The 26,130-nt window shown below is 43.5% G+C and overlaps 1 protein-coding gene across 1 annotated transcript in view; it reads right to left on the bottom strand.

The window, feature by feature from the left end:
• Positions 1-14,472: 14,472 nt before the first annotated feature.
• SPOCK1 (SPARC (osteonectin), cwcv and kazal like domains proteoglycan 1) overlaps positions 14,473-26,130 on the bottom strand; it is a 315,620-nt gene continuing 303,962 nt past the window's right edge. The window contains exons 9-11 of the mRNA XM_075766315.1: positions 25,514-25,576; positions 20,142-20,279; positions 14,473-19,136 (exon numbers count right to left, since the gene is read on the bottom strand). Coding sequence (XP_075622430.1) covers positions 18,946-19,136; positions 20,142-20,279; positions 25,514-25,576 — 392 coding nt within the window. The 3' untranslated portion in view covers positions 14,473-18,945. The remainder of the gene's footprint in view (positions 19,137-20,141; positions 20,280-25,513; positions 25,577-26,130) is intronic.

The following is a 26,130-nucleotide window of genomic DNA, read 5'->3' on the forward strand; positions in this document are numbered from 1 at the left end:
AGCAAGAAAGCAACTGAAAGTAATTTTTAAATTACTCTAAGTGTAAGACTTATAATTAAAAAAAAAAAAAAAGTAAGGAGCGTTGTTTCTTTTTAGTGAAGGAATTTATGGTTTTAATACATACATGGTAAGCGGCAGCCCAGCAGAACAGAGCGGGTCTCAAGAGGGGTCCTGCCTAGGCTGGGCTGCAGGCTGAGGTCCCAGGCAGATCTCGTTCAGGCTCAGTAATGCCACGTTGGAAGAACTCACATAATCTGGGGTTTTAGGGACAAATCTTTTTGGGAAAAGCCAGCACTGTACAGTACGTTTCACTGGAACAGCCGTTCCAGGAAATGTTCAAGAGACATTTGAACGGGAGCCAGCTTTTCAGTATTTATTAGATTCATACTGATTTCTTTCTGCTTCTGTAATGGTCTGGGCAGGTACCAGACGTCTCCTGGGATGTTTCTTCCTATAGAAAATGTGTTCACACCCAGAGTCAAAAGGACTGAGGTAATAACAAATTACCCCGGTAATTCCAATTTCTGTTTTTCAGGCACTGCTGGCATACAGCTCCTGAAAGGGGCAGGAAAAAAGGCGCCTTTCCCTCTCCAGTGCCTGTGACGTGCATAATCAATAAATGCTATTGGCTGCACTTCCAGTGTCTCAAAAAGGGATTTGCTTTAGATCTATCAGGACAGTGGTACTTAATTAGCAATTGATTATTAAGGGAGTTTACTGATGAGTAACAGCTATTTTTTATATATGTATAACTTTAGATATGTATAAAATGTGATTCACAAGCACTGAAACCTTTTCTTAAAGCCCTCGCTGGAACAGAACATGTTTTGCTTCCAGCAGCCGTCGCACCTCTCAGGGTTGTGCCAAGGCACCCTGCTGTCCTCGCAGCGGTCCCTGGCTACTGTTTGCCACCGGCTGATGTATGATGTCCCGCAGGGGTTAGAGGGACCTTTCAGGACGGGTCGTGGCTACAAGGGATGTAGCAGGGCTCTGCCCTTTTTCCACCGACTGGTTCCCGTGCGCTCTCACCCACTTGTGCACTGCGGCACTTGCACGTGGGGCTCTGGGAGAGTTAACAAACTGGCATATAAAATCTGCCTTTCAGATTTGGAAAAACACAAATGCTGAGTTTGGGATGGATAAATAAGGCTTCTCTGGCTGCAGCTGAGCGATGGCTCCAGCGTGGTGTTGCTCCACAAAACTTAGTCCCCCCCATACTCCTCCCATGGTGGCTGAAAACACAGGCAAGCACCCCAGGAACAACACCCAGGTGTTCAGCCCACCACCTGGTTACGTGGGCTCAGCGTCGTGTCAGCTCATCCGCCTGCGTTAGCTCGTGCACCCTTCACCCTCTTCCGCTCCCCACGTCCCATTGCTTCTGCCGGCAGAGAGCTGCTCTGCTCTGCCCTCCCTTGTCTCACTCCACTTGTGCCAGGGGTTTATTTGGTTTATGTATATAAATACATATTTTACTGGTTTGGCTCCATCATTTTGTCTCTCTGGACTGCATTCAGTACCGTCTTGCTTCTTTCCTTTTATGTTCCCTACGTCCTGAATTGCTCAGTATATCACTGAGCATCACGCTGTCACTCTTTACTGTAGCCATTTACTGCTGCCGCTGCCTCAGGCTGCAGCTCCGCCTAAACAAGCAAGCGGATAAATTACCCGGAGGGCTCGCATCGCACCTCCCATGGGCCATGGGCCATGCAGCAGGTCATGTTTTCCCTGGACATGAAATGGTCTTTCCCCACTCTGGGCTGGGGTGCTTACAATAGAGTGGGCGTAAGGTGGCAGAAAATCAGGCGTGATTTACTCATGCTATCTACTTTTATTTATAACTGGGGGTGTTTTGACTTTCCATTTCTGGATTATAGAGCGGAGGGTCAAAACCAAGTTCTGACTTGATGATCCCATGACCTGAAATGACATGACAAGAGTTGAGCAGCAAAATGACAAATTACCCTTTAAAATGTGTGCAGGTGTCACTGAGAGTAAATTTGGCACAGAAATTGATTTCATGGTATTTGCCTCCTATGTGGAGGTAACGGCATGAGCAACTTATTCAGATTGTCAGTAATTTGGGGCACCTACGTCTCTCCCTAGACTTGCAAAGCACCAAGCGTATTTTGTATGCAACAGCCCTACATCCTCTACACCCTCAGTTCTTGGGAACTAACGTGCTGGTGCTGCCCACAACCAGCAGCATTACCAAAACAGGACAAAAATGAACATTTACCCTTCACGCTTACAATTCACGTCACCATGCCCATTTTTCAAAGAAACTGAAGATTTGTGAAAAAAAAAAACAAACAAAAACCACCAAAAACCCCCCAAACCTCAACTTTTTAAAGATCTTCAGGTAGAAGTAGTAACTTTTGTAGTGTAATACCCAAGGGTTCAGACCTGGCATCCAGGTGATGGGGCTGCATCTCTCCAGCCCTGGGGCAGCTTTCGGTACCCTCACGTGTGTTTGGGAGAGCACCCAGCAAGCGGCTGTCCCATGGCGGGGTTGGTCCCCTGTTTCTGCTTGCCACTGGGCTGAAGGCACTACTTCACTCTTGCTGGCTCTCCTTGCTTTGCATTTAATGGAAGAGTTTGGAAAATGAACGTGTTTAATCAACGTTTTGAACTTTTGTATTGATGGGAAAAGAAATCGGGTTGTACAGCTCTGGAATATTGTCTCCCAATTTCTTTGCTGTCTGGACTGTCTTTATCAGCAAGTTTTTCCCTATGGGGATACTATTTTCCATATTACCACGCTAAATAATGCGCTGAAGTCTGCTAAAGCAATTAATAGCAAAAAGGAGGTGTGTGGTATCAGCCAGCTCTCTGTTACGGGGCGATGGGGTTGCATCTTTCTGAGTGACACCCCTTCTGCCATGGTTCAGGGCAGTGGGACCATCTCCTGCTCAGTAAAACCCCTTGAGCTGGTTTTGGTGTGCCTGGAACAGGAGCAGAGCTCCTGGGCATGGGCTGCTGGTTGCGGTTCCTTGCTTTATTAGAGAGGCATTCTGCGTCTCCGTGTCCTGTGTGGGCAGAGCCAAGCGGCTTTCCCAGTGATGCTGGCGTTCCCACGCTGAAAAGCTAACTGCTCTTCCACATCCAAAATAGCCACATGTGAAGGTGGGAAATGGCCTGGAGCTCTGTCCCAGCATGGACACGTGTGGTGGGGAGCAGGTTGAGGAGGGAGTGGGGACAAAGAAAACAACTGCATGTCCATGAGTCTTAGAAAAGCAACTTCTAATACCTTAATTTCCAAAACTATGCATTTTTCCTCTCTTGACCTCAAAAACTTAAATAATTTAATTGATTCCGAGATTCTGGAAAACAGAAATCATCATCGTCAATCATACGCTTCCTCTGCTTGCCTACCCGCTAGGTGATATTAAAGAAAAAAAAAAAGATATTAGCACTTTTCTGTGCGGTAACCTTCAAGCGCAGAGGATGTTTCTGCTGTGGTGTTACGGCAATCACAGCAGAGCAGCAGCTTTAATTGCTACGTATCTGTGAAACGTAGCGTAACTCCCTTTGCAGAATTTGATACCGTGGCAAATGTATCTAGTTAATAGATTTTCTTAAGCAGATAAAATATATTTTTAATGATAAAAGGTGTTTTCATTTGTTAAATTGTGTTTCCTGATTTCAGGCATTTAAGAGGATTTTCACTGTACAAACTGGATTCTAAAAAAACCCCCCTCACATTATGAATTTATCTCTGTAACTGTAATAAAAATCTTCATTTTTGCTGAGTTTAACACAGCAGGTTTAAAAAGTTATTTAGCATGACAAGGGATAAATCTGTGTTAGCTATTCACAAAATAGGTCAAATGTATTAAAGAAACCCCTTCTCTAATGTGACTTCATCATCAGATACTAACTTTGCTGAATTAAATACCCAGACTCCTTTGGGAGAACAGTTTTGGAGCGAAAAGTTTTACAAAAGTGCCGCCTCGCCCGTGATACCTGGTGCGAGTAATATAGCTGACTGCAGACACATATTTGTCCTTCTTGTGTGACCTACGAAAGCTCTATTATTTTCCTGAAATCAAATATCTGGGGTGGAAACAGATGTGATGTCGTTTGGGGTCAAGACCTGTGGCTCTGGCCATACCTGGAGGTTGCCCCACTGACGCAGCCGAGAGCCGTCGGCGCCAGGGACCTGCAGCACTTTCCTGTGGCCACGTCCAGGGATGTGCTCAGGCAAGCGCTTAGTTCAAAGCACGCAAACCATCCCATTGACTCTACGTAGAGCTGAAAAACACTGGTGCAACAAAGTAAATCGCACCGTTGGCTCAAACAGTAAGACCTCACGCCTGGCTCTGAGAGGCGGGAGAATCATGGTCAGATGAACTAGCTGTATCGCGGCAGTTTCATCTGAATATGTGTGATACTGGTATTCAAAAAGTAACTTTAGCTGTTGTGCGCTCATTTTTGGAAATAGAGCAAGTGTGCTAGGAGCAGCTATTGCACCTTCGCCTGAAGTGCAGTGAAGTACTGCAACTGTTTGCTGGATGCTTGTTTTTAGGTGTTTGGTTTTTTGTTTGTTTTTTTTTTTGTTTTAAAGAACTTCAATCTGGACTTGAATTTTGCGGATGCAGTGATCCCCCCACCAACAGCAGAGCCTCACCACCCCAGCCCATAGCTACAGCTACAGGAACCGACAGGTACGTGTAGCTAGAAGTACCTGATACCCAGGGAATTTGGGATTGCTCTGATGCCTGCCCAGGGATGTGGGTAGAGGGCTCCAGGCCATGCTACAGGGATGCTTCGCTGTGGTTAGAAATGTGGGGGCCAGTTGAATAAGCATCTCTAAAAAAGCAAGCCCCTTTCCATCTGTGATAGCCTCGTGCTGTGTGGAAGGCTGGGTGGCGAAAGGTCTTCACGAGACACGAGAGCGGTTTGCAAGACAACTTACAGCCAAACCAAACCAAGCTCATGCTAATAGAAAATGCCATTTCTTCCAGACCAGAATCCCATGGTGTAGTTTCTGGAGCAGCCATGGCTTTGCTCCATCCCATCCCTCTGCACCCAGGTGTGCTTGAACCTGCTTGAACCTGCAGCTGTCCCTCCGGCAGCACCCAAGTGATGTATTGTATCCGTGGGGACCGAAATGGCACAGACCGGTTTGGCTCTTGGCGCCCGTGGGTTGTGCTCCAGGTGAGGTGCTGGGAAGTCTCAGGGCTGTGCTGAGATAAATAAGTGTGAATTTGGCAATTAAATTTGCAACCGCCTTCACAGTTGTGGACATGCACAAATGGAACTGATGGAGTTTCCTTTGCCTGCTAAAGGAAGCATGAAACAAATTATTTTATGTCCAAAGTTTGTAGTAGAGCCGTGAGGGACTTCTAATTAGAGAGCTAATGTGCACTTTCCCAGTGATTAGGTAAACACATTTTTTTGTTATTTATAATAGCTTCCATCACACAGATTCAACTAATTACAAAAACGTCCCTTGTAGAAACCATTTACAATTTTAATTCCAATTATTTTTTGATAATTCAGAAACATTTTTCCTACTATTCATCAGAAAGCAGAAAGTTAATCCATTCATTACCACACTGAATGGCTGATTTGAAACCAACCATGGATTACAAAGTCAGACTGAAGGTGAAAAACAGGATTGTGCTGTGCAGAAAGTCGGGGGTGGGGAAATAGCCGTAAAAAACCCCCTCACTAACACATTGCTGAACAAAATGACTCATTTGCAGAACTGAAGAAGAACTGCAGTGTTACATTTGCAGCGTGAGCACTCCCATGCTGAATGAGCCCTTTCGTAACGGCAGCAGCAGAAAGTCAGGGACACACGTTTGCTCAGAATACCTTCTCTGCAATTTCTGCAGCTTAAGGAAGTTTGTTCAGTGGGCACGAATCACCTCCCGCTATCGTCTGATCCCCACTGACTTGCGTGGGGGCGAAACGAATCTGCATACGAAGAAAAGCTGTGGCTGGTATTTGAAAACACTGGGTGCAGCGAGGCAGAAACTTTTGCCCCGTGGTCTGTTTTGCGCTCTCCGTGCTCAGCCACGTTGTCCCAGCCCGGTGCCTCCAGCTCCTGCTAAGTGCCAGCCTGGGACATGCAGGGAGGGAGATGGCCCTGGCTGGTTCCCTGCCAAAACAAAAATGCTTTTGATTTAGCTGGTTTTGCACCCATCTTAAGGAAAGCAGCTGTGGTGGGAGGGAGCCCTAAGGATGCCGGAGGATGGAGCTTATTGCCATTGCACCCCAGAGACATACCCTGAATCCCACATCAGGCTGCTGGAAATTGTAGGTATCTGCCATGTGATAGCTTTGCCTTGAAAAATATTACTTTTAACTCAAAACATAAAAGGACCAAAGGTTCAAAGTGCCTTCGTAAGCGCTGTGGGATGACAGCGAATCTCCTGTGATTCCTTCTGATCCAAAACCTACAGGTCAGGTTCTCCCCGGGATGCAGCTCCTTAAGTTACGTGCTTCCAGTGGAGCTGTGCTGATTTACAGCCCGGGCCAGGGAGGGAATACATTTAACCTAAATGACCTTTTTTTAATGTACTCAATCTAGGAATTAAGATCCCATCTGATCTCACATTTGTAATTTTATTATACAAAGCTGTTATACAGCTTTTGTTTTCTCTGAAAAGTGATTATGCTCTTTGTTACAGTGTCATAAAAAATCCCACAAAACTTGCTTCTGTCTCCCAGTTTTGTATACCAAACTCCAAGTTTAGAGCCCTATAAAACTAGTTTGTTGAATTGAGTGTGAAAAGCTTTGGTTTCTGTACATAAATACTTAAAGAAATGTATTCTTACTATCTCTTACCTTCTCCAAATATTTATTTAAATACATTTTTCAAAAGATATTTTCCACCTTCAGAAATGAATTGCTGCCTCAAATGGGTTCAAAAAGCCATGAATACAGCATTTAGGTCAGAAAATACAGAATGTTTTAGTTTTGAAATACATCTTGCAAAGCAGCTGCATATCTTTTGAAGGTGCAAACTCAGAAGGTCCATCTCAGCCTGGGTTTCTTAGCCTGGCAAAGCTGAGAAATGATGTTGGGAACCATCTGTCCTGACACCGGGGGACTGAGACACCTTGGAAAGGGCTTCGCAGGAAGAGAGGAGGAGGAGGGACATGAAGGACGTCACATGTGAGCCCAGTGGGGGCAGATTTGTGCTTTAGGTCCTTTAAAAACTCTTTACTCTGGCTGTGCTTTTATCACAACCCCTGTTACCAACGCTGCTGCTGTGCTCCAAAAACACGCACAGAAAGGAAAACCGAGAAGACAACAAAGCGTGAGGTCTTAGCCACTTCTCTGAGGGCACCAAACTTATCCAGCAGCCTTCACCTTTCCTGGACATAACAAATGGTTCAATGGACATCTGTTGTCTCACCGCCTCCGAACCCTTTCAAGTACCCTCGCTCTTCTAGCCGGCTTTTTTTTAATATCAGCTAGATCAGTGCCACATCTCTCTGTTACTAGTACAGCGGTGCCCAATTAACTGGGCTTTCGCTGAGACGGAGCCTGATCTGCTTTCAGCAGCTGACAGTCAGACACGCTTGCTTTAGACCTTGTTAACAGAAATCCTCCCCTGCAGCCTTGCTGGGCAGAATAAGTCGGATCACGGGAGCAAAACCCTCTGCAGCTGTAGGGGTTCAATGGCAGAAATCATATAGGAAAACAGGTCTAGAGGCTGCAGCGAAGAAACTGCAGCTGAATTTCGGCTGAATATTGAGCCTCAAAACCCGAGGGTGAAAAGATTTCCTCTGGGTTGGAGTCACGGCTGAGCTGGCACTTCTGTACATACCGTGCAGTGTCCCAGCAGACTGCTCGCTCCCTTCCTACTGTGCCACCTCTCTGAAAACGAGCCTCTGACCCAAAGCAGACCAGGGAAAAAAAGTCCTTTCTTCTCCCTTCACCCTGCTCTGGTTGTGGGGTGAGACTAGAACTGGGAAGATGATTAGCTCTGTCACAGCTCGGAGCAGCAGACCAGTAAATTTAGGTTGAATATTGCGGGGTATTTCCTGGGGGATGCTGGAACCACGAGAGGAAAGGCCAGAGTGCCTCAGCAAATGAATATCCGCAGGTAACGAGTCCCAGAGCAAAGCACGCTGGATGACTTCCTTGCAGGACGGTGGGAGGGTTCATGCTTTTTGGCACTTATCTCTGAAAAGCTGATCTTCCTGCCTCGCCAGACTGACCACGACAGCCTGTAAAGCTCCAACAGCGACAGCCAGGCATCAGGGAAAGCAAAACCCCTCACTGCTGTTAATAAGCAAAGGGACTAACGAGGCGGGAGCTGAGGGAGGGCACTTACCAGTCCCACCCGAGCAGGGAGCCCCTTCGTGACAGCACTTTGCTAGAAGGGATCCATTTGCCTCACAACCCAACCGGGCGATGGGCAGGCAGGGCTCTCTCATCCTCGTCATTAAAGGTGATTACTCCAAAGGGAAGGACCCTTCCAGCCCAGTGAGGTTTGCCTGGAGCATTGCTTTAGCAACCTCTAACGGGACCCAGCAATACTGGCTGCTAGGGAAGAAGCACCGAGGGAGCACATATAATTTCTAAGAGTTTTTAACGCTCCCTTGAGAGGAGGAAAACCGCACCGAGAGCCGAACCCATGTGGACCTGATGAACAGGTCAGCAAATGCTGCCGATGCAACGTGCATATGGCGTATGTGAGAGTAAAAGTCTCCATAGGAAAAAAGGCGTCACAACTTTTAATTCCCTGCCCTAGAGTCACTGTCATCTTAAAATTCTCTGCTAACATGAAAACAAATCACGCTGTCAACAAATCACGCATTAGAAACAAATTATGCTCTCTAAATGCATCTTGGCAATATAATTGATAAACTGTGAATATGTGAAATAATTGAAAAAGTAGGGGGGGCTTGCAGAATAAATGACTAAAATAGGAAAGTAATGAACACATGTAAATAAGAGCCACAAACAATAAATATAAATTATGGTGTGACAAACTGTAAATAATCAGAGCATTTCAGGCCTGAAATGTGATCCCTCTTCAGGGAAAACTTGTGTTGGCAAATCTGCAAAAGCCTTAGAGACGAAAACAAGAGGAGACGAGTTTATCAGGGCTCTTTGAAATGGCAGGCACAAAGGATTAGCCCCTGGATTCATTACTCAAAAACTTCACCGGCACTGTGGAAGTAAGATGCATTACCAGCCCACTTTCCTACCTCCACCCCAGCGTACAAATGATCCTGGCAGGACTGATGCCACCAGCCTTTCTCACACCGCTATGGATAGATTTTTAAAAAAACAGGGTGGCATTTATCTTCCCTAATTTAGCTGTTTTGAAGGGGCTTTTGATGGCTAACTCTTGTCTCTTGATTCACTCCACTTTCCCCCTCCCTCCCCGATGTCTTAGGAATCCTTGTGATATTCAGAAATAAATGGTCACTGTCCCTAGCTGCTTCTGCAGATGCACATATCAAGACAGTTTTTTTGTCCACTATGCAGGATTTTAACCCATCTCTTTGTTTCTAGGTCCTAAATCCTTTCCAGATCCTCGGGATTAAATTCTCATCGAGACCAGCCCGTGCCGAGACCCTTCAGCGCGAGCGGGACTGCAGCCTGAATTGGGGCTGAGGCTCAGGCAGTGCTGCAGGCGCTACGAAGCAGCCGGAGATCAGGACTGAGGATGGCCCAAGCGCTGTGGGAAGAGATTTGGGATGGATGAGGGCTGGCGGACTTACTGGGTGACTCTTGCCTTCTGAAAACCAAGGTGAGGGCTGACGTTTAGACCTTCATTTGCTAGTTCAGAATATGGTTTCTTTGGTTTAGGCTGTCTTCAGCTCATTGCCCAGAGCACAGCAGGAAGGTCCCTGCTCACCTGCGCTCCGTGGGCAGACTAAAACCCTGAGCGTTTGGTGAAATCGCTGTGGGCTTATTTCCAGTTAGATGCAGGTGGGTTAGGACCAAGAAAACATTTCCTTAGTGGACAGATTTGAAGGAAAAGGCTTTGCTGCTCACTCTGACTGAAGCCTGGTTGGAAAGCACCCTCCGGAGCAGTGTTGAAGGCAAAGATTGCACCCCTCCGCCTTGCTGCTGGCTTGCATGTCACGTGGCAAAAATACATCGTGCTCCATGTCTAGGGGTAATAAGAAGAAAAGAAATTACATTAAAATGCAAACTATTGTCAGTGGTTATTTCTATGGATAGTCCTCTTCCATTTAATAGCACAGAATCCATCACGTTATGCCTTATTTCAGCTGTGATTGCTCCCGAGAAAAGATGTAGGTCACATCGTGTCGAACACGGTGCCTTTGAGAAGAGCTCGCGGTGCACTTTTCAGGGAGCGGGGGGGAAGGGCTGCTTTGCCACTTTATTTTACAGCCACGTTGGCACTCACACGTGGCCACAAGCGGTAGAAAACATTGCCAACCCAAAGGGGCCATGGGGCTGTACCACTCTGTACGTGGTGGCTCCTGGCGTAAAGCAAGAGAGAGGCAGCCCCAGAGTTCACAAACACAAGGAGATGCTACTAGGGGTGTAGAAGGAAAAAAAAGGGGAGAAGCTTTGAAATTTTGGGCTACAGGTGAAAACAAGGTTCAATCTCCAAATCAGCAGCCCAGGAGTCCCGGTAAGTTAATGCTGTGTCGTGACTTGTAGCACAAGCTTGGGGGAGACGGAGCAGCCAAAATGTTCTGATGTTAATGTAACCCTACAAGCAATGGTTTGGGACATCGCCTTGCTCCAGTTTAACAGACTCAATTAGCAAGGTTATTAATTAATCAATTATGTAAAACAGATGAGCAATCAGATATCCTGTTCTACAGTGATACAGCTCATTGTTCAAACTTAATTAACTCACAGGCTTGGGGACAAAAATGAAAAAAAAAGAAAAAAAAAAAGAAGAAAAAAACCCCCAAAACCCTACTGAAGAATCAGTTAGGAGAGAATGATGGAAACTTGGCTTGAGACCAGACGGGATGACAGCCCTGCTCTGAGAGGATATCAGAGTTATTTTGGGTAGTTTAACAACCAGCCTGATGTTTGTCTCTACCACCACAGCCAGCTGAGCCAAATTGTGCTCTCTTCCTTGCCAGAATAAATCTATGGTAATTCCTTCTGTGTCACTGAACGGTGCCCACCTTTCAAAGCTGGCTGATGTGGTACATGACCAGGGAGGAGTTTAGCAGATGTATTTATTTGCACCCCGGCTCCTCTGGCTATAGTAGCAGCTCTCACAGTAGGAGCGGAGGTGAGCAGTAGCCGTAGTGTCACCAACAACCACCAAAGCTCATTGTAGGTGTCGGATCCTTACGTGACTTGTACCAAAAGCAATGGGAATATTGATCTTCTGTAATAGCCCCGTGTAACCCAAAGTATTTCAATAGCCTACATTAGTCTGTGAAAACCTACATCTTGTTACAGTCTCAGTTTTGTTTAATTTTACTTTAGGCTAGTAGTTATTTAGGTCAATTCCTTGCCAGTTGTGAAAAATTGATACATCATCTGTGATGGAGCAAAGCTTGTCTGTATGCTCGTACTTGTAGAGACTCTTACCTGCATATATTTGCATTAACTGGATTTGTGATATTCAATGTAGAAGAATCAGTTTCAAAACCAGCAAGTTGCTCAAAACCTGCAAATAATTTCAGAGGTGATATGTTTTCAAGGCATAAACCAACGTGCTTCTGGACCTTTCCTGTAACAATATGCTCTGGGGTCGATTTTCCCATGTTTAAGGGCCAGATTGCAAATGTATTGGCTGGGAATGGAAGTAGAGTCATGCTCCAGCAATGATTTTTATTGAGTAACTATAGATGAGAAAAGACAGTTACTACCTGGCAAAGACCCTGCATTTTAAGTTTGCTTTACAAACTCTCTCTCTGCCCAACCCTTTAGCGTGGAATTGCAGGAATTTATAGTGATACGTGAAAGTTGATACTCAAGACCAGTAGCTGCCAGACACCGTATTTCTTTCTAAATCTGTTGTCAGCAGAGGGGTTTCTTGCACAGCTACAGCTGGGAGGGTGGCTACATAGCCATCGAATGCACACGTTAGAGCTTTTTACGTTCCTCTGCCTCATTACTGGGCTGATATAGTGCTGGCAAAATCTGAATTTGCTTCTGGCCTTGCTCTTCCCTTCCTCCCAGAGTGCCACTGTGTGGTTTGTGGTGGTTTTTTTTTTTTTTTTTAATCCTAGTTTACAGGGATTCATTTCAAGCGGTTACTAGGTATTGCACACAGGGGACAGGACCAGCCCCAGCTTGTAGCAGGAACCTGCCTCCGCAGTTTGGGGTTGTGATGGGCTGATCCTGCCCTGCTCAAGTCAGCGGGAATTTTCCACTGAAGAAAAGTGGGCTCTGTCCTGACAGCAGCAGGTAGGACCGCTCTGTCCTTGCTCAGCAGGCCTGTCCCTTTCATTCACAGCTTACCTACATCTATTTGTTTCACCATTTAATTTTTTTTATTATCTTTTCCAAGGCTGCATAAAGCCTGCTCGTCACTCTGCCTCCCCCAGCCCCTCTAAAAAAGATGGTCTAGGTTCAAAGATGGGAGTGCTCAGAAAGTCAAATGCTTATTAATAGCTCTCTGCCTCTTTTTAATCTATTCAAAAAGCTGTACAGTGCGCAAAGCTGTTGTGACATGATTTTTCTTTTTAATATCTCACCCTTTGACTGTCAGTATTTAAGGAAAAATGAAAGTAATCATCTGTGCAGGCTGTAATGCTGGTGTGGATCTCAACAGAAAATGTAAGAGAGAAAATAGAAGAGAGTGTGAGCGTGCATCTCACGTTGAGGTTTTACAGAACAATAACAGTATAGTCATTAGCAAAATAGCATCAGTAAGATAAGGAAAATATTTATATATTGGAAAAAAGGGAGGAAAAAAAGGCTATTTCTTTGTAAATGGTTAATATGTTGTAACTTTGCCACGTGTGCCCCTTTCCCTGCAGAGGTATCAGCCCCCCAGTGCGGTACTGCCTGGGCTGGCAGATTTTACTGAGGATGCAAAGCACGTTTGGGCGAGGACGGACTCCACTGTCCTCCAGGTAAGAGCAATCCCTGCCGATCATTGTACCTTGATCCTCGTCCAAAATGGAGGACAGAGTCATGGAAAAGCTAAATGTAAATCAAAGCAGCTTATCAGGATGTGACGGGTGGGACATAATAATACTGTTCTATGAGTGTTTTAATGTATGAAACCAAAGTAGCAATTCACAGCATTTCACTCGGTACAAGTTGTAACAGAAGAGATTAGCAAAGTATGGGTGATAAAACACTAGCTCAACCTTATACAAGGCATGGAAGAAATACATACTCTGTGTGTGTCTATATATATATATAGACACACATATGTTATGATCTTCTATATATATATATACACACACACATTTGTATATAGAAAAGGGGCGTGTGTGTGTGCAGAGCTATGCATGTGTAATATAAAACAAAGCTTGCAAGATGCCTGCAATTTTAAAATATTAAAAAAAAAAAAAAAAAGAAAACTCTGATCATTAACCCTTCCCGCCAACTAAAATCTCTCAAGGTTCAGATTTGGTTTGCTCGCCTTCCAGCCCTCGGTGCCACAGCATCTGGCGCAGCTGAATCGCTTAAACATGGAAGATCAAACACGTCAAAGAGTCTCTCAGAGTGGATTTGGAAAAGCAAAACTCGTTTCTTTTTAGAGCCAGGTAAGGTAACATACTGGAAATAATGTGTGGTACCCACAGTAAAAATAAACTAACGAACGCAGTCAGCTTAACAGAAATTTAAGGCAGGTTCTGACCCAGATGGCACAACTCAGCCAATGGTGCAGGGACAGACAAGCTATAAATGTGTTACCTGATGAGATGATAATTGCACAAATGTTTGAAAATAGGTTTCATGCTTTCGTGTGATTCTTTAATATTGCACATACAGAGGAAAGGTGATGAAATAACACTTTTAACTGTAATTAGCACTGTAATAATGTTAGCTGTTTAAATTAGTTAATAATATTAAAGAGGAGCTCCAATTTAATGAGACAGACACAGTCCCAGGTATTTCTAAGTGAGGATGGCCTCCCACCAATTGTATTCAATTACACAATTACAAATTTGTCTTCATTCATACTGTAGATTATGGCCACTGTAGAATGGGACTGTGTTTACAGAAGTGCCCTGGATACCTATGAGAGAGACAGAAAAAACACGATTCGAAAACTAGGGAGGAAATATAACTGAAAGCTTCCCCCCTCCCCTACCCCTGCTAGTTCTTTAAAAATCAAGTTTAATGTAATTTGAAAAGTTCTGATTTTGGTACAGTTATTACTTTCAGTTTGGTTTCATTTCTGCTTTTAAAATATAGCTTTCTGGAGACCTTACATTAACTTCACAGATTACAGCTGACATTGAACAGAGGTATAAGGTATAAACCAAATATAAAAGATCATCCATTTCCATGCATGATTAAATGCTGACTCAAAGTACTGCAGTATTTTTGATCCCCAAAGTTTGATAAAATTCAGGACAGGCAATAAGGGGTCGCAGACAAATTAAAATTTATTGAGACAGACAAAAATGCAACTATTTCAGACTACAGTTAAGCATTTACAGTTAACCAAAGATAGCAAAATGCTCACATTCCACTTGACTCCTTATGGAAAAAGCATTCAGAATTTACTATGCAATCCTACTTACTATGATAGTCTACATCCATCTACAGTAGGGACATCAAACTGAAACACGTAATATTTGGATCTCTCCTTACAGATCTACGCATTTAACAGTAATGGACATCAACAGCATTGAGAAAAGTATAAAAAGACCAAAACCCACCTACTGTAGAAAGGGCTTTTTGATGTATAGTAACTGTACAAAGCAGTCTATGTATTAAAGGAACTTGAATGGCATACAGAAGGGACTGCAATAAAAGCCAACAAATGTAGGAAGCTAAGCTTGAGCGATCTGGTGGTCTGTATCAAGTGGTGACCTTAGATCTCTGTCATTTGCTGCTTGAGGGGAAAAAAATGCTACAAAACTTCTAATATCAAAATATTCCCATGCCAGAAATGTACACTGAGACTAACAGACTAGGCTGGAGAGGCAAAGAGAAGCATTCACTAACAAACAGTGTTGTTTTAAATATAAACTTTACATTTTCAATATAAACTGTAGAATAAATATTAAATAAACACTTCAAATGGCTTAAAATAATAGTACAGAATAGCTTAAAAAAAAGGCAAAGAAAAGGAAAAGGATTCTTTGTGTTCACAGCAAAGGCCAGTAATGACCCCAAAACCCCAACTGTGCTGAAATCTGAACTCAAGGAGATTTTGATTTAACCACAGTAGTTAAAAGGACACCTTGAAACATAAAGCAATGCCTAACAGTATTTCATAGTCTCTAATATGAAAAGAAAATGAGATTAAAAATTGGTTTGTGTCTCTAAAAGAACGGGACAACTCCGATTCCACACAATGAGGAAATATTTGGAAGGTCAATGATTTGATGCAGATGGGAAGTCCTGCTTTGCAAAAAAAAAAAAAAAAGAAAAAAAAAAAGAAATGAAGCTGGAAGCAAATGAAATCCTTTGCAAAGCATGAACATGAAGAATGGAAGGAGCTTGATCTGGCAGAGCACTGGTTCATGGGAGAAAGACTGGTTTCTCTTAAAGAAATAAAATATTTTCTTAATGCAGCTTCCCATATTGGGGACACGCGCATGTACGCACATACATATATATGTGTATAAATGTATAGATACAGCCACACATACATATGTATATATAGGCTGCAGATCTGCCAACCACCGGAGGATGCCAGTGGATCACAAAAGGGCTCTGCTAAATAGCTGTGAGAGAGTTGGAAACCCGCTCCTAAAGCGATCCATAGTCTGAGGTGCCCTCCGAGCCTGACGGCCGGTCTGCCCTGGTCCCGACGAGGCTGCGACACCTCGGGATTGGACGCTGCTCCCTTTAAACTCGCTTCTAGTCGGACCCAGCTGGACTAGTCAATAAACCGGCATTTTTCCAGTGCTGGCCCTGATTCAGAAGAAGAGTTGAACAACTCTCACAGGTGACTGAATGATCACCTGGATGGGGGTGTCTTCCCAAATCCAGGCCAGCGGGCTTAAAAAAAACATCTGTCTGTGTGTCTGTCTGTGTTTCTGCGCGAAGGTCAATGTGCCACCAGAGCTCAGCCCACCCAGCCGCGGCAGCTCCCCTCTCGCCCGGCTGTGCTGGGCACAGAGCACTCTGCCTGGGACCCACGGCACGTTTGAATTGGTGATTCTGAGAGACAGTAATTGTTTTATAGCGCAAGAGAAAGACATAAAACCTGCCAGCTCTGATTTGGAATAGTTACATGTGAGAGATTACAGCTAGGAGAGGCTCAATGGTGCTGAGAAGTGGACGGTGGTGGCACTTCTGCTCATGTAACCTGAAGGATGGCCACACTCACTTTTAAAGGCTTATCTAACAGCTTTTATTGAACCACCTTGCATGTTTGCAGATGACACAGAAGGACTGCCACCTGGGACCCAGGAGCTGCCTGCAAGGGCTGGGTTAGACTGGCTGTACCCCGGTGAGGTGCTGGGCAGGAGAGGGGTTGTACTCTGTGGCCTTTGAAGTAATGCACAGTGACGGGACAAGCCATTGCAAAGGGACACAGGACTGCAGGAAAAAAACCTCTAGTTGTGTGTGGAGAATGAGTCCAGTCAGGAGGATAAGCATAACTCTGCTGATTCTGGACCTCAGTTTTATGTCAGAGTGAAGTGACAACTCTGTGCCTTAGGCCGGTCCTGCACAGGACAGCAGAGCTAGATCCAGAGCATATGGGTTTGATTAATAAAATACCAGAAGGAAACCAGCCACAATAGTTGAGAGGCAAGCTACTGATGGTGTGCAATTTCTTCTCATAAAATCATACTATTATTTAGGGAAACAGAAATGCTGGTTTTATCTGTTCCTCTTGCAAGTCAGCATCATTTTTCTATGAAAGACTAGTAGAAAAAGCATGTGTGAGTGTGTGTGCTGCACAGCTCACGGGCAATGATTTTTAAAATGAATTTTCAAAAGCTATAGAAAACCCAAAGGGATTTCAGGCAGGGAGGATTGCAGGCCTTTTGCAAATGACTGCGATGGCAGATTTTTGGGAGGATGCAGGGGCGTGAAACATCCTCATGATTATACACATCCTTCTGCATTAGTAACAATTATGCAGGCTTGCTCTTTGTTCTCAGGTCATTGATTTAGACAAATAGGAAATGAAAGAGGAGAAAACAACTGAGCCTCTGCAACACATGGTGTTTGAAAGGAGTTTCTCTGCTGTATCACTCTTCTTCTGATCATGTCTGACCACAGAGGTCCTACACAGAAGGGGAGAGGGGCTGCTCAGCTCTGCCAGGCTCTGCGGCGGGCATTGGCTTTGGAGAGGGGTGAGGACCACAGCCCTTGGACCAATGGTCCTGGGAAAGTGACTTCTGTCACCCAGCATGGTACATCCCTGCTTTCCAGTGATGATGTGACCAGCCACGTTTTGACTCCATACTGTCTCCACCTCTACATCCAACACTAACTCAGAGGCCGGGGGGGGGTGGGTGGGGGGTGGAATCAATATCTAATCAGTTTTCTGTGAATTTTTTTCATTCTGCAAAATATCTCACAGGCAAATCACAGACACTGCTAAAATACTTATATCTGCATCCTAACGCAAGAGTGAGGTTAAGGTACCTCTTACCATTTCTGGAAACAGGAAGAAAATAATAAACGGTCACCACAGTGCATTACTGCATCAGAGAACTGCAGTGGGAAAGGAAATAATGTCAATGTGCTGTGATACAATTGAAGAGTTATGAATATGTGGGAGATGCTGAGGGAATCACAGATTGTATTTTAAGACTATTGTCTTTTAAATGTCTCTATTACGAGTGTGCAGCTTGTCACACTGAGCAAAGGGGTTATGAAATATGACCGCCTAAAGTTGCTTTTTTAAACAGGCCAAATAAATATTAACTATTTAAATTAAAGAAACAACAGCTTATTACTTTTGATGGTTAGTGTCTTTGACAGCTTTATAACTGTGGAATGAGGGATTACTAAGACTAAACGAAGAACAGGCAGGCCCGTAGTGTGTGAGCAGAAGCAGGGCCTGCCTGCGCGGTGTTAGTGCAACTCAGCGCAAATGAGCTCAGAGAGGAGCTGAGGAACAGCTGCTGGGGTGGTTCTGACGCTACAAATTCACAAAACACTCCTTAAACTCTTTAAAAGGCAGGTGGATGCTGTTCCCTGCCTGTAGGCCTTGGTCCATGACAGCTGCAGGTTCTCAGCATCTCTTAAAATGAAGGCCATGTTCCTCGAGCGAATAAACAGTGCCAGTGAGCGGATCTACGCACTGGTGGGAGCTCTGCCTTCAGTGCGGGCTCGACTAAGCCTGTTGGACTCTTTCTCAGAGAACGTAAGGAAGAGAAAAATCCCACCAGTGGGTTTGTCACTGGATTAAACCCCTGGTGCTGGGCAGCCAGAAGTCGCTATCCTAAGAGACTTTACTGGAACGTAACAAATATGGACTACAAAATGAGGCACCTACTTCTCCTTCTTCATAAAAGAAAAAGAACTGTTTCTGATATGATCCAGGTAACAATTTATGACGCAAATTCTCTAACATGAGAAGGGCTTCTAAGCCTTGTATTGGTTTGTTGAGCCCCTTCTGCAATTCTTCTTTCACAGGATATATTTCAGAAGCTGTGCAACTGCGGATTAAGACATGAAATGTTTTTGAAACAAAACTCATTGCCCCTGTGGATAGAACAAAAATCCCCCGAACCAATTGAACAAAAGCTGTTTTCCAAACAGTCCTTGCTGGAAAAAAACCAAGTTGTCTTCTAAATTAAATAGACTATACAAAATTAAACTCAGTTGAGAGGGGATATTTGTGCCAGGTACTCTCAGATACAATTGCAGAGATATGATATGACTTGCAATATTGTGCAAAACGTGAGTCCTCATTATGATGGGCACTACCATATATAACCAATTTCGTCATCCTTGTCATCATCTTCATCTTCGTCATCTTCATTAGCTGCTCTTACATGAATCTTCAGTTTCCCTTCTTTGTCTTTTTTTACTGCTTCAGGTTCCTCTTCCAAATCATCCAACAATGCAACCGATCCACCACTGCCAAAATCCCCTGAGGTTTCTTGCTCTTCTTCTGAAACAGGTGAGCAGGAAAGGTCATTCCCTCATACGCCACCAAATCCCTCGTTCATCACTACCCTTGTCATTCAAGCCACTGTCATTTGCAATGTTACTTTTTAAATTCATTGGTTCAGCTATTCATGAAACTACCTCTAAATATCACTTTTCAGCCTGAACTGGGATAAATATATATAAGTTTATTCTGAAAAAATTTACTTGCATAAAAAGACTATGCATCATCCTCCTCCTAGAGCCTCAGCTGAAGAGACTCAGTTCACATGGAGGCATGCCAGGAAATCATTACTCGTTTGTAAATAATTTCATCCCATCACAACTCTGTAAACCAGGCTAAAAATATTCCACAAATTGATTTTATTTGAGTGCGTAAACCACGTTGTGCAAATGTAGCTATTGAGCCTAACATCTGTGATGTGATTCTGGGCTTCTCAGACCGTCTAGGTCTCTGCTGCACCCACAGCCGTCACTGAGGCACTCTGAAGGAAGACGGCTGAAATCCTGCTTGCCTCGGTGTAACAGCTATTTGGTGATTTCACATATCTACATAATAGTGTCCTGTCAGCAATTTTAGTGAGCTTGGTTGTTAATTTATAAAATTTTACACATTTAGGCCTTCGTGTGTCAGGAAAGACATTATTCATGAAGTCCCAGTAAATGCACATTGCAGAGTATACAGAACAATATATTTAATCACCGTGCATAGCAATCCCATAGCCTTAATTTTAATACCAATTACTACATTTTCCTGGTAGCAGAAGTATCTTCTTCTCAGTGGTTATGTCCTGTGACCTTCTGCTGCACCCCCCCCAAGCCTGAAGGACCAATACGTGTATAAGGGCCCCATTTGTAGTCTGAACAGGAAAATACAGGAGCACTTTGAACACTGGTAGTCACATTTCCCTGTTGTCACTTTTGTTATCGTACTCCATCGTACAGCAATGGCAGGGCTTACAACAGTGTTAATTCCTTTGTTGTCAGAGGGAAGCATATCGTTACTCACCACAACTAACCGTCCCTTGCTTTCTTGAGCCGGCTATCTCATTCCCGTACTTATCAACACACCAGCACTGCCCTGTGCTGCCATGGCACTGCGTGGCTTTGTAATAACCTTCTTCATTGCACCGTGGGATGAAAGCACCTGAATAAAATATAAGGTATAGTCAGTAATGCAAGCCGCTGTAGGAGCAAGGAGGTATATAAAGTATTACGAACTTGTCACTTATTTACATGAAGATCTTTACAATGGTGGCAAGAAAATGCACGTGATTATCTGGTGCTTAAAAGGCAGCAGAAATTATATATGATTAACTCTTTTCAGCCACCCTGGTCACTGCACAGTCCACAAATATTTGTGCACGTATAGCACATGGAGGGTGATGGCATACGGTACTAGAGAGAGGTTCAGGCTGTCCCCGAATGATTAATATTTCCACAGAATCCCTTTCAGATTTAACTCCTGGTTTTAAACTTTTCTTCCCAACTGCATTATTACCCCAACTCCATTAATTCTGCATTTCCCTTCCATTTGCACTCCTTCAATGTTTATTATATAAGTCTTTCCACAACACTGTAATTGTCCCTGGAAGGTATCTGCCATCTGCTTGCTACTCATGCTAATCTCAAGCACAACTTCCCCCTTACTGAGAGTTCCCATGTACAAAAGGAGAAGTAATGCATAAGGTTTGCAGAGAGGGACAACGGGATTGGAAGTCTTTGGATTTGAAGCCCAAGATCTGTCTCACAATAAAACCGATATAGCTCAGCCTTGTAGAGTGTGGCTCGTTCTGGCTTTTGCAGACAGGGAAGCTCTTGGGAGAAACCCGTTTTATTGTTCCCATCATTTTCATCAGATACAGCAAATGTACTTCAATATGAAAAGCCCTCTTGTCCTCCGAGATGAGTTAGCTTTATTCCCCGGGGAGGTCGGTACAGTCATTTTCGCTTCTTTGCCAATTGCTTCAACTTGAAACACGGCAGAAACCCACCCTTGCCCCCAAATTTCTTGTCTCAATTTTTGAGAAGGTATTTTTCTCCTTTGTCAAAGATACCAGTCATTTACTGGTCACGCAGTAAAGTTTTTTAACTAGTTCCATGTGTACAGCATCTCTTCAGACAGTTCACATGTCAAAGGGGTTATTTCCACTACATTTCTCACAGAAAAAGTGAATGAGAAGGTGCTGACCAAATGCCATGAAATTTCCTACATAAAAGACATAAAAGTGGAAGTCAGTCAATATCTCATGCACACACACATCTGTATAAAGTGAATCCTTGAATTTCCAAACTCATCGCACTGCAGATCTTGTCTAATGTTTGAGTGCTGCTATCGTAGGTGTGGAAGATGACAACAGAAACCTTTGAAGAGCTGCAGAAATCTTGTATATCTGATAAGACCACATCCATTAGAGAGAGCATTTTAAATAACTTCAGAGCTGGGTCTTATAGCAGATTTGCACCACCACTATGTTCATGGATATAAGCATAATGATGACTACCAAAGACTCATTTTTACTATTTATAAAAAAATGGTTCTGGTAACCCTGTATATGTATTCACCTTTGCAGGTTTTTGTAAGTTAATGCTCGCTGTTCAAACCTTTATTTCAATATTGATTAAGTTTTTTTCCATAGTTATGCTGACGTCCTCTCTCTGTTAAGCATTCCAGGTGTTTACCAGACTATAAACAACCTTGAGAAAAGTGCTCAGGTGCTGATTTTCAGCTGGGTGTAAATCAGCATAGCTGTACCACTGTCCCTGGGGCTCCCCTGTTATATCAGATGAGCATCTGGCTCCTGGGAAAAGCCAAGGGGAGACCTCAGTGGCATTAGGGGGTGAGCAGAGAACAGCATCTGCATTTTAAACTGTCTCAGACTTTCTCTTTTCCTTGGGCAATGCAACCTTTCCTTTCTGTGAAACAGGCATTTTGCATAGTTTTACTGTGTTTCTTGTAAGGTATTAAAATGTTCCACACTGCCTGTAAAAGCCATAGATTTAAAAATAAATTATGGCCCAGGCTCACTGCCAACATAACTGTGTGTGGAAAGGATTCACACTTTGGGTCACAGTGAAGAGTAGAAGGTACTTTTCCTTCTGCATGGGAAATTTGTGCCAATTTGTATGTAACACCAGAGCTTTAAATATTTAGCTACGCATACTAATGCCACAGTCTTTGCCAACCATCAGGGAGAAGATTACAGCGTGTCCTCTCCAATGTGTCAGGCGCAGGCGATAATCTGGTGAGGATAGAGAGTCACCGGGAGCAAGTGTTGTGCAGCGTGATGGTTTACCCTGTAAATCCTACACAAATCAGCCCCTGTGTTCATTAGAAATCAGCTCTGGCTACAAGCTCTGCTATTCTGGAGCACGGCATCCGGACAGCCCATTGAGTGGGAATATCTCACCCCACAATCTGGTTTGGTGTCAGAGAACATCGGCAGGGTATGGGAAGACAAAGGAGTTGACATCTCCACTCCAGAGGTTCTTGCACAGATGGTGCTTCCCCACAAGTGTGCAGAGGACTGCTGGTGGACCAGCTCTACCATTAAGCGCTACAAAAGGTTAGTTACTCCCCACTGGACTGCGTCAAGCTAGTGAATCCTGATTCCCCCATCTCTCTTTGTCCCACGGAGTATTTAATTATTCCGTGCAAACTTGAACGGCACTGTTGCATCTATATCCTCTTTATGGATCCAACCTATCTCTCCTTTTTTTTTTTTTTTTTTTCATCATTTCCTTATCTATATAATATTCCCCTTCCTCGGAGGACATGGGGAGAATAATTATATGCTGAAGATAGTGAAGCACGCAGGTAAAAAGCCTGACAGAATTAAGTGCTAGCCAGCGCACAGCTCCCTGTATTAGCTATTATGTTAGCTGAATTCACGAGGCTGATACAGTAGAAAATAGTGACGGGAGCAGAAATTTATTACCTTAGTGATGTGGGAGAAGCATTATCAGGCTGCACAGTTGTATGCTCTAAAAGTACACTCTCTGCAGTTAATTGTACTCTAGATAAATCTGGTAGGAAAAGATGAATAGTGCTGTTTACTTTTTAATTCGGTCCCCTGGGATGCTAGACTCTATTTGAAAGCCTCCAAATTCAACATATCTAATGGCAATGGCTTTGAAGTACTTTGTTGCAACTGTCATGTGTGTTGAAAAATATATAGAGAACAAAATATCAAAAGTCTTCATTTTTTATCAATGGATGCAAGTTAACAGAAATCTTCTTCATGCCTACTGTCCAGACTGTAGCTGCTATGCTCTATATGTCAGGGGCAGAGAAGGAAAGACTATAATTAATGGCTAGTTGCTCTGAAAATATTAATCTCTCTTTTCAATCGTCATTGTTGCTACAAGCGGTGTTTTTTGTCACGTGTGTGTTTTGCTTTCCATTTGCATGACTTTTCAGTCAGTAAAGAGAAAAGTCGATGTTTCGCGCTGTATAAATAGCTATGAGATCAGATTAAAATCTCTCAGACAGGTGCCATTATGCAGGTGGACTTTCAAGGTAGGTGAAGCAAAGAGTTCCTCTCTATATTACAATTTTCTAGCCTGTGGAACAACCTATGCCTGACACTTCTTGATTTGTTGAGCTTAGCCATTTTCATCCTTCATTTTTTTTTAATGCAGTTGACTAGAAGTTATTTGTGGTAAGGGACCATTCTTACTGCTTTTACTTTGTCATTTTACTCCTGCTGTTGTGATCAGATCCCAGCGACATGCGCTACAACTGCCTGCATGTGGTACTACCTGCAATATAGCCATCATTTTTCCCCGCACACTGGAACAAACCACTTATGTTTCAACCTAGATGACATTTATTGCATATAGCAAATAACAGCAAAGCATAAAATAAATATGGGATAGCCAAAGCTATCTATTAGGACTTGAGCTTCTTATTCTTTTAGGTGGCTTGGAAAATCATGACACCCATGAGATGGAGAACATTGTGACTTCCTCTGCCACAACATGCATTTGAACACAAATGCAAAATATTTACTGAATGGAGCACACACACACAACTGAGCGATCAATCCTCCCTTTGCTCCCACAGCTATGAACAGCAGGAGCTGTAACTCTGAAACATCTTAATCTTTATGTGAACTTGCTATGAAAGGATGGTGGAACTAAACCGTAGTCCCTGTGGCTTTTGGGAATGTTTATTCTTATTTTAAACCAACAAATCCAGGTTGGGATTGTTCATAAGGTACCTGAACCTTCCGTCCACATGGCAGTGGCATCCGGGGATGGCAGAGTTTGGCTAAGGTCAGCTTTGCAGAAGCTGTTTGCAGGGTCTGCTAGTGAGTAAATTGGAACATCAGACTAAAATCTGAGAGCAACCTGAGCAGCAGACTGCAACCGGAGAAGCATCGCAGTGGAGCTGATGTGCACGCTCTGTGCTGCAGCTAGTGATGCTCTAAGAACCTGGCACCGGTTCTCAATGGTGGGGCTGACAGCCCGGGTCTGAGGTAAGCCAGGGGTGAAATGCAGTGCCTTCTTCTGTAAACAGGTGAGCCAGACTCTTCAAGGGTGAAATGCAGTGCCTTCTGTAAACAGAGACTTGACTCTGTACTGGTATGCCTCGTGTGATTTGGCTCTGTACACAAATACACTAGGACAGAAGTTTCAGTAAGATCCCACCACATAAATGCTGGCTACATAACACTGTGTCATTTTAGGGTATGGAATTACTCCGTTCAACAAGCTGATTTTTTTAGCAATTAAATGGGAAAATGCCATGCAGGGATTTATTTCACCTAATTTTAGATATCCATCAGAGCAGTGTAAGTTATGAATCAATTCAGGCTCCCAGTAGTCAATAGAGAGAGGCAGGCGTTATCATATCTTACAGCATGGAGAATCCTGCAGGGCTGCCAAAAATGAGTTGATATGAATTCCTGTTTCCATATACACAGAGTATACTGAAATATTTTTAAGGGTGATTATGAAAAATTGAACCCCAAGGAATACATGCATTGCACCATAACTGGAAGAAGACATGAACCCATTGACGATGCACTGTGGCACCTTTTGTCACCCTGCAAAAATGGGAAACTTGAATATCGAGCAGCCTCTACTTATTCTGACCTACGAGGTGATGAAGGCAGGATTAAGCTCTGTGCAGACAAGGCTTTGAGTTTCTGGAGAGCTGTGAATTAGTTCTGAACCCGTTGCCACGCTGACGCCTGTTCTGTATGTAGCTATCTCATTATTTGTTTAATTTCATAGTGTCAGGCCTACACTCCATGGTGCATATTCCCGACTCAAAACATTAGTCTCTAATTGAAAAACCATTACTGCATATAAAGTTACAATAATCACAGAAGCTTTAATTAGTTGAGTAAATGAATAGCAAGTAATCGAACTTACCCAACAGACTCTTCCCTCTACTTAGCTTTTGAATTCTATTCATTTCATTCTGGCAAGGAAGACCTAAAATATAATGTAGGAGAATCAGTTTCCAGATGGTACGGGACAGACTCTGTAATGACTGGCTTCACTACTGACATGAAATGTAGACTACTGTACACCTGGGAACGAAAGAAGCCCATATGCTGGTACTGTACTGCAAAACAAATTTATGTCATTAGCTCCACTAATTAAAAAAAAAAAATTGCAACATACTGCAGTTGAGAATAGCGTTTGGGGGCCATTTTCATTGTTAAACTGTTTTTCCTCTCTTTTCACCCAACTGTCATAACGCCAGCTCTCTAATTTATGATTTGCTAATTGACTAATTTCTGCATTAATAAAAGAGTAAGTTCTTGAGCTTTCTATCAGCAATAGAGCGTATTTCTAGACTGTGTGCACTGGCACTTACTACTTTGTTGTTTGTTTTAATGATCAAGGGATATTAATCTGTGACATTGAACATTGTTATCCAATGCTCTTTCACACCAATGCTGGAGAAAAGAGCTGACTGCCGATTACCAAACTATCCCCATAAGCAGATCAATCAAACCTGAAACACAGGGAAACCCAAACAA

Source organism: Balearica regulorum, chromosome 14 (genome assembly GCF_011004875.1).
Source record: "Balearica regulorum gibbericeps isolate bBalReg1 chromosome 14, bBalReg1.pri, whole genome shotgun sequence".
NCBI lineage: Eukaryota > Metazoa > Chordata > Aves > Gruiformes > Gruidae > Balearica > Balearica regulorum.